General features: G+C 42.7%; 1 protein-coding gene across 7 annotated transcripts in view; it reads right to left on the bottom strand.

Moving 5' to 3' along the window:
- Positions 1-4,161: 4,161 nt before the first annotated feature.
- cdc7 (cell division cycle 7 homolog (S. cerevisiae)) overlaps positions 4,162-9,094 on the bottom strand; it is a 62,011-nt gene continuing 57,078 nt past the window's right edge. For all 7 annotated transcript variants that reach the window (XM_070886587.1, XM_070886581.1, XM_070886582.1 and 4 more), the window contains one exon: positions 4,162-5,455. In XM_070886587.1, the coding sequence (XP_070742688.1) occupies positions 5,040-5,455 (416 nt within the window). In that variant the 3' untranslated portion in view covers positions 4,162-5,039. The remainder of the gene's footprint in view (positions 5,456-9,094) is intronic.

Below are 9,094 nucleotides of genomic sequence, written 5' to 3'. Positions count from 1 at the left end.
TTCAGGCTAGGACTCAATTCGTAAGTAATTTTTGTGCCACACAAAGACTATCTCCAATAAGAGAAAGTCTAACAATCTCTCCTTGATATTCAACGGCATTACCATCGTCAAATCTCTCACCATCAACAACCTGGGGGTCACCACTGACCAGAAACATAACTGGACCAACCCCATAAATACTGTGGCTATAAGAGCAGGTCAGAGGCTGGGTATTCAGCAACGAGTGACTCACCCCGACTCCCCAAAGCCTTTCCACTATCTACAAGGCACAAGTCTTGAGTGTGATGGAATACTCTCTACTTGTCTGGACGAGTGCAGCTCCAACAACACACAAGCTTGACACCATCCAGGAAAAAACAGCTCGTTTGATCGGCACCCCATCCACCACCTTAAACATTCACTGCAACGGCACATCGTGGCTGCAGTATGTACCATCTACAAGATACACTATCTACAAGATGCACTGCAGCAACTCACCAAGGCTTCTTCGGCAGTACCTCCCAAACCCACAGCGTCCACTAGAAGGATGAGAGCAGCAGGCGCATAAGAACACCATCACCTGCAAGTGATCCTGACTTGGGAAATATATCGCCATTCCTTCATCGCCGCTGGATCAAAATCCTGGAACTCCCTAACAGCACACCACACAAACTGCAACCGTGGCTCACTACAATCTTCTCAAGGGTAATCAGGAATGGGCAGTAAATGCTGGTCTTGCCAGCGATGTCCACATCCCGAGAATGAATTTTTAAAAAAACCCTTCAACGGAGGCTCTGAGACTGAATTTAGTCCATACCAGTTGTATACAGTGGATCCACATCCACTGGGAAACACATTAAAACCGGCCAGACTCCATTCTAGACGAGTACATGCGAGAACGGTAATAGAAAGATATGCTGAAAGGCAGAAGGAATGGGAGGAGACCCATGGAGCAAAAACACCAACAGTCACGAGTTGGGTCAAATAGCCAATTTCTGTAAATTCTATGTAATTCTATTTGGGCCCTTACTACCAGCATAGAATTAAGGCTTTTATAGTCAGTTAAAGTTGGATTTAAATTCACGTTCCCGAGGTGAAAGTATATTCATTTACTGCACCAATCGATTCGCTCTCCCAAATGCTGGTTGAACACTTGGCTAGGTTCCTAAGTCAGAGATATAAATAAATAGGTAATGTGGTTAGTCTGGGTGGCATGGTCACCACGGGCATCAAGGACAAACAGTTCTGTCCATTCTGGCAACAGCACCGCAGCACCATTCTTACCAGTGGGTAAATGGTTTGGCCCTGCTGGTCAGTGTGACCACGGAGGAAAGTGTACTTCAAAAGCAAAACAAGAGCAGAGGAAAATCTAGGCATATAAAATTATTCTTTGAAACATCTGTTTGAAACAAGAGTGCATTGCTTGGAAGTATCATATCCAATGTCAACTGTTCCTCTTTCTGTAAATACTTAATGCTGCCATTTCTTAATGCTTCTCGTTATAATTAAGTAAACCAACGCCTTCTTTCTCTCGGTATCCTGTATTTGGAAACACCTTTACTGTTACTTCACCTGTTTTCAGCATTATATTAAATGTGTGCGCGTATATAACCTGCTGTTGCCAGTCTTGACAATTTTATCCAGTCCACACCTACAAAATACTTTTATGTTTCAGAAATCTTCTGCTTAACCACAATATTAATCCTTGTACCCTATTCAGCCACACTGATACTATTGAATCTATTTTGATTTGACTAGAATTCATTGATTGTAACTTCAAGTTAATTGAATAAATCCAACCTTTCTTCTGTAAATATCACAACCATTATTGTGCTGTAAATAACCTGAACTTATTTGCAATTGCTTTAAAGTCCATTCTTTTGAAGTCATTTTTGCACATCTTTGACAGCATTTATATTCCGATAAGTTCACCGGACCCTAGATATTCCTATTATTTCTGTCTTATGTACTGTATCTGGTTTATGAGAGATTAAATTCAGAATAGTCTCTGACTACATTGGCTGTCCAGGAAATAGGGCAGGGAAGCAATCCTGCACCACCCCTAGAAACACATTTTTTCCTCTGCTGTTTTTCTAATTCAGCTTCACTTCCACTTCATTGTCCTATTATCACAAACGTAATGCAAAAAAGTGACAGCAGTGGCTTCGCCAACAAATGGGACATCCTTGGAGCAAAACGGGCATTTTTGGACCAAAATACGGGTGGAAAAGGCGGTTAAGGGAACAGTAGCATAGTGGTTATGGTATTGGACTAGTAATTCCGAGGCCTGGACGAATGACAGAAGTTCAAATCCCACCACGGCAGCTTATAATTACACAAATCTGGGATAAAAAGCTATTGTCTTTCAGGGAAGGAAATCTGCCATCCTTACAAGGTCTGGCCTATATGTGACTCCAGACCCACAGCAATGTGGTTGACTCAATCTGCCCTCTGAAATGGCCTAGTAAGCCACTTAGTTAAGGTCAATTAGCGAGTGGGTAATAAATGTGAATGATGCACACATCCTGTGAATGAATGAAAAAAAATTCAGAAATATGATTTTCACAGAAGCACAAAAATATCCTGCAAAATTCTGGATAGATGAGTTTGCTCACCACCCTCATACCTAAGTTTATGAAGCAAAACTAATGGATGCACTTTGACTGCACCTGTTGCCTATGGAAATTTGATTTGTGAGCATAAAATACATTCACAGTGCAATGCTCACTAATGACCAGCTCCAGAAGGTATAAAGTGCTAGTTTGCTTTCCTGAAAGGTCAACCAGTCAGTTAATAGCCTGCTTTTAATAAATGCAACATCATGCGTTAGGGTGTAATGTTTTCCCGGGAAAATAAGCACTCAGAACGTGGTCACTTTAAAATTGATTTTGCAATACAGTGAAGTGCACACGTGAAGAATGGTAGAGATATCTGATGCAGTTCTTTTGTAGATTCGAGCTCCATTTCAGTAAATGTTATTGAAAGGATAATTTTAAACTCCAGCTGCTGATTATTTTTGGATGCGTTACAGGTTTCAAGCAGCCTGGAGTGCCACATGGCTATTACAAATTCACTATTTCAGCACAAGATACCATCAACTTAACATCAGTTTCCCATTAAAGTGGTTAATTTTGATCTCGTGATGCTCGAACCTCCAACGCAAAACTCACTAACAGTTGCCAAATTTAAGGCTTTCTTTTTTCCCCCAATGCCCCTCCTATCGTCACAACCCCATTGACGGAGATTGATTTTAAACTGGGCCACCACACTGGAACTACTCTTGTGCGGGGCTTTAATCGCAACAAATTACAAATATAATCAACATCATGTAGCTACGACACTGCACTCATACATGACTAAGCAGGATTGAGATTGATGCAGCTAGTGAACTACTGCTCGCACATAAAAAGTGAAACAACTTGCATTTATAAAACTCCTTTAATGCAGAAAAAAAACAATCCATGGTACTTTATTGAGGAGGCAAAGGAGCAGATGTTGGGCCTTTGTAGGGGAATATGGAAAGGTGTCCTGAACCTTGATTGGAGAATGATTTGGGGGCTTTCAAAGGTAGGGATGGAGGGAGAGAAGGATGGGGATTTAGGGAAGGAGGTCCAGAGATGGCTGAAAGCTCTGCCATTAATTGTAGAGTGGAGGGAGAGAGGCACAGTAAAGCCTGGGTAATTTACAAATTACAAAAAAATAAAGCAAATATTGGCATACATTAAAAGTTCAGTTACCAAAAGAGACAGCCAAAAACTTCAAATGTTATCAAATGTAAATTTGAGAGTTCTTTGAAGTGTGTGCGCGCCCTCCTAAAGCTGTTCATTTTATTTAAAAAGTACCAGTTGTTGGCAGAAATGCCAGTTTCTGTTCTGATTCACTTATCTGCAGCTGAGTAATCAAACTGGTGCCAGAAACTGCACACAGCACCACTGGATGTTTTGAAAACATATGCAATAAGTTAAAAGTGCAAAACATTTTTATATATTTTAATGTTTTGCTAGATACATGTCTGGAATAAAATTATAAACAGTTTTGGCAGCTAATGTTTCTCAAAACTACAAACCAAAAGAAAGTCTAAAAAAATGTATAACACAAAAATAACACTAGAGAAGCACAAGGTAATTGCAAAAACATTTTTAGAGTGACATTAAAGTCTAAGATAAAGGCAAGCACTAAAGGTTGAGAAATAAATGAGCATTTATTTGGATGTTGTTCACCTCCGCTACCAATAGTTACCAAACTGTCCTGTCAGACTACGGCGCTGCTGCCTTCAATAAATATTATTGTAACCAGTAACTGATGTGACTAAGGAACGGACTTGACAAGTACCACAGGAGATTGAGGCAGGCAAGACTACCATATCATTTCATTTGAGGAGATTGCTTTAAAAGGGGTATAAATAGGAGACGAAAAATGCAAATGCTGAATGAGCAATGGCACAGGATATTGGTACCGCTGGACTTTCGATAACAGAGGGGTGCAATTCCTCTTTAAAAAAAATTCACATTGACTTTCTCAGCAAGTGGCGAAATGAATTCCACTCGGTTTTGATGTTAGTTATCTTCAACAACATATGCAGACACTTGTGGAGGATCTGCCAATCCAGGCTGTTGGCTCTACTGGAGCATTGGCTGAGATGAGCATTGGCTGAGATAAGCAGGCCTCTTGCCTCCTCGCTTGGGTGAAGAATGTTGTGTGACGCAGAAGTGTTGGGGAGGAAAATAAAATTATTTTAAATAAAATCCCTAGATGCACACATTTGCTACTTTTTAATTAAAAGCAGTTTGGCAATTAAACTCTTAAAAGAGTGCGAGGGATTGGAGAAGGGGGCTAGGGAGTGGCAGTGGTCATGAATGTGTCAAAAATTAAGAAATTCAATAGCTGGTTCGAAAGGAGGTTGGCTGATTAACTTGCTTTAGTGGAAAATTCTGAATCAATGTCAAGCCCTTCATTTCAACAAAGTTTGACTACAATGAGAGCCCTTGTCACTATTAAATCATGTACTTCTGTGCTTATCCCACACATACAACTCACATCATTTAATATCCCAATCTGAGTTACATGCCTTCAAAGAATGGGTGCTTCAAAGCCCTTTCTGCGGTTATCCTAGTCGCCGGGTTCAAATCTAAAAGCTTGTCTAGCAGCTCATATGCTAGATCTGGGACCCTATTCCAACCCTTCCTATCCGACGATCTAGCTATGCTTTTGAAATCAGAGTCCCACTGAATATCCTGCTTGACTTTTTTTGGCTGGCTGTGAAGCTCTCGTTTGTGCGTCAAGAAATCAACCTTTTCCTTCTTTTCATCGACCTTTATATCTGGACCTGGCACACTGCCAGTGATACGTGAAAACTCCACTGGCTCGCTCTTTTGGCTTGATTTTCTTTTATTTAAGCAGTCTGTTCCTCGCAGTCTTTCGCACAGAGTCCTCAAATCCAATTTTGGACATTCCTTGCTGCATGAGAGAGATTTACCTAGAATACAGAAATGACACGAGTTGAATTTACTCTCATCTTTTACATATAGACAGCATATATTGCACACAATGAAAGTGCAAAAACAAATGGATTTTGCAACACTAAAAAACATTTGGGTTAAAATGTAATGTGTGCTTTAAGGCTAGGGCTGGCAGCACTGGAAATATGAATTACTATCCTGATGTATAGTTTTCATTCTCTGTAAGAAGATCAGTCACAAATGCAAATAGACTTCTGCTGTCAATGGGAAAATTATTTACACATCTGGTAGCCTGCATTTTACACTTGGGTAAACCCAATCAGTAAATGGGGTAGAGATCTCTCACACTAGGTCTCTGCCTACTATTGCCCCCATCCTATTTTTCACCATCATATCTGGTGGCCACAGCAAGCTCCGACTTATTTTTAAGCAGTTCCATGCAAGTGAGGCAAGACGACCATCATGCACCCTATCATGTACAATTGTAACGTCTGGTCATTTAATCTCTCCTGCCTTCCACCCAATCACAGACCTCTTATTATTTTCTCCCCTCCCCCCTTTCCCTGCCCTTGCTTAAAGCCTGTTACATCGCTAACTTTTTCCAGTTCTGACGAAAGGTCATTGACCTGAAACGTTAACTCTGTTTCTCTCTCCACAGATGCTGTCTGACCTGCTGAGTGTTTCAAGCTTTTCCTGTTATTATTTCAGATTTCCAACATCCGCAGTATTTTGCTTTGGTATGCACCCTACTTTGTTATTTTTACGTGAGTTGCTTTATTTCCTGTTCGTGCCTGGATAAAACAGGTGTCCAGGATTGCCAGGGTAAATTTTCCCCTTCACACAGGACATAGGGAATTCCCAACGGGAAACCCATTATTATCTTTACTTTTGGGAAGAACAGGAAGGATGTAACAAAAATGCACTGTATCGTTTGGCAGAGGATTAGTATATGCAGAGACTCGTGCTCCCAAAGGAAGTAGGCCCAAAACGGTACAACTCAGATATGTGAATGTCTGACTAAGCATGATATTGGATGCATCCCGAGAAGCACCTCAATACCTTCCATGGCTCTACATGCAAGGTGGCATGCCAGGATGATCAACAGCTTGTGCGCTCTGATTGGTCACAACAGCAAAGATGCCACAAGAAAATCTGCAAACACCTGGCACACACAATTGGCAAAGACCGTGAGGAACTGGCCTCAGCGTCTGTGTCAACAGACAGGGAAACAGAACCATGCTATTGTCTGCAAGGACACCTGCAGCTATCATACAGCATAGGGCTGGCACATCCAGTGACAGTATGTTGAGCTGCAGCCTGAAATTTAGCTCCACTTTCTGGCAGGCATGCTAGAACGTTGACTTATGGGGATGGTGCTGTTGAGTGGTACAGAACAACCTTTCTAGTAACCACCTCAAGTAGCACCACCAGAAGACAGGGGGTGGGATCCTGGGCTGCTCTGTCACTTTTCTGCATTTGCATGCACGCACCTTGGGTTTCCCCCGCCGTTATTACTCCTGCCACATCTTAATTCCTTATTCTTTCAGGTTTGGCTAAGGATGCCAATAGGTTTAGATGCTTTTTGAGCCTTTAGCAAAGGCTTTCAGATTTATTTTTGCCACATTACTGTTACATTTCTCTTTAATTGTCCCCATCCCTTTAAATTTCACATGCATCCAATTTTCCTCTCCCACCACTACTACTGTGCTGACTGCACACCTCCTATTCTGTACCTGAAGCAAAGCATAATTGGGTACAAGTAGCACACTTCCACTTGTGTCCACAAAAAAAGATTTCGAACCATTGGGGTATGAACTGCAACCATAACAGAAATTTAAGAAAATCACGCTGAGCAGGCAGGTGATCTTCCCCAACCCGTCGATGTTTAATGCCTTTTTCTGGCAGTATCAGTACTGGGAAATATCGAGAGCATTGAAATTTCCAACATTAAAACAGCAAAAGAACTCTAAGCCACGGCGAGTCAGAATGAAGAACGTTCAACTCTCACACATAAATACGAGCATACCAATAGTAGGGGAGTTTACCATATTCCAAAAATTAACGGTAGGATTCTGAAGCCCCGTGTCTCGAGACTAGCCTAGAGCACAGTAAGGGTAAAATGGTGAATCAAAGGATGCATACTATTCCAGGTGACTCTGCAGATGGCTTCTGAGAGATACTTCTTCATGTGGATCCAACAGCCACTGCTAAAATGATCCTAAATTTGTTTGCTCAGAATCCTATTGACCCAAAGACTACCGTTTCCAAATGCCTTTCATAAACCATGGGTGCTACCCTACAGTTCATCTTGCCAAAGGTATGTCACAGCCAAAAATAGCATTGTGGGAGTCAACAAATTTGGAGTCCTAATCTAGCAACGTGAACCGATGAATTAAAATGACGAACTTATAGGTCGCGATTTCACCGACTGAGGGGGGCTATATGCGGCCGAAGCAGATGGCGGACTGAGACCCCGCTCCCGGTTTCATCGCGCGCTGTTAAAGTGCTTTGGCCCGATTGGGCTCGTTAAGCCCGCCTTGTGTTGGTCCCGGCCAATTAAAAGGAAGCGGATCGGATGATGTCATTTGATGACACGTCATCAGCCAGTTTCCTTAAAGGGACCATGCCCACATTCATTTTGACAGTTGTGCGGTTAGTGCTCTGCAGCACTGAGATGCTGCAAACACTGCACAAAGGTGCACGGATGCACCAAGCTCTCCCATGACTCCCTCCATATGTTTATGGAGGGATTCAGAGCACGCATGGAGGTTCTTTTCTCTTCCAATGGGTGGAAGAGGCCTCCCCAGGACACCACACAGCCTGTTGCACATTGTACAGGAGAGAACAAGCAGATGTGGTCAGGAGGACCTGGTTGCAGTGGTGCAAACCGTTCAATAATCTCAGCAGATCATGAAATGTTACTGCAAAGCCACGCTCAACTTCATCCTGCTGTGCCTCTCATCACATCCCCATGTCTGCCTTCCCTACCTTACTCCTGCACATCCTTACTCACACCAATATACATTGCACCTCCACCCATTCTTCTCTCTCTACATTATCACTCCTCCATCTCACTAGCTACCCCTCACACTCGCCCTCATCCTTGTCCAATCATATCAACTAACGATACACAAGGGTAGGCACTTGCGTCTTTTTGCCAATGTTCATGTAGAGTTTCTTCTAATGTGTTGTCAAACATTGAAATCTTTATTTTGAACACATTTGCCTTCTTGGACAGATTTGTGTGCTCCTTTGGAAGTGGCTTTGGGAGTTGTAGTGAATGGTGAGTCAGAATGGTACCCCCCGCAATGGCGATGAGTGTGAAAGGAATGGCTTGGGCATTGTGGGAATGCTTTATGGGGTGGCGTGGTGCCAACCTGGCACATCATGTGCCAGCCAGGGTGGAGAGCGTCAAGTGAAGTAAATCTGGCCATAGCAAGGCCATCCCTGGGGTCCCGGGCAGCAATGTGGTCGGGTGCTGATGCCCTGTGGTTAGTAGTTGGTAAAATGCAACACCCTCTTAAGTATTTCAACTGGCTCACCCACCGCTTAGTGCCAGGTCTACAAAGCGCAGACAGAGCCGGCACTTGGGAAACTTACACGGAGGAGGGTTCAGAGCGGGCTACTGCCCCGCTCTCAATATTTTAGATTTTGAC

This window comes from Pristiophorus japonicus, chromosome 8 (genome assembly GCF_044704955.1).
Source record: "Pristiophorus japonicus isolate sPriJap1 chromosome 8, sPriJap1.hap1, whole genome shotgun sequence".
Classification (NCBI taxonomy): Eukaryota; Metazoa; Chordata; class Chondrichthyes; family Pristiophoridae; genus Pristiophorus; species Pristiophorus japonicus.
Note: the sequence above shows the minus strand (reverse complement) of the source record. Positions and strands in the feature narration are given on the sequence as shown.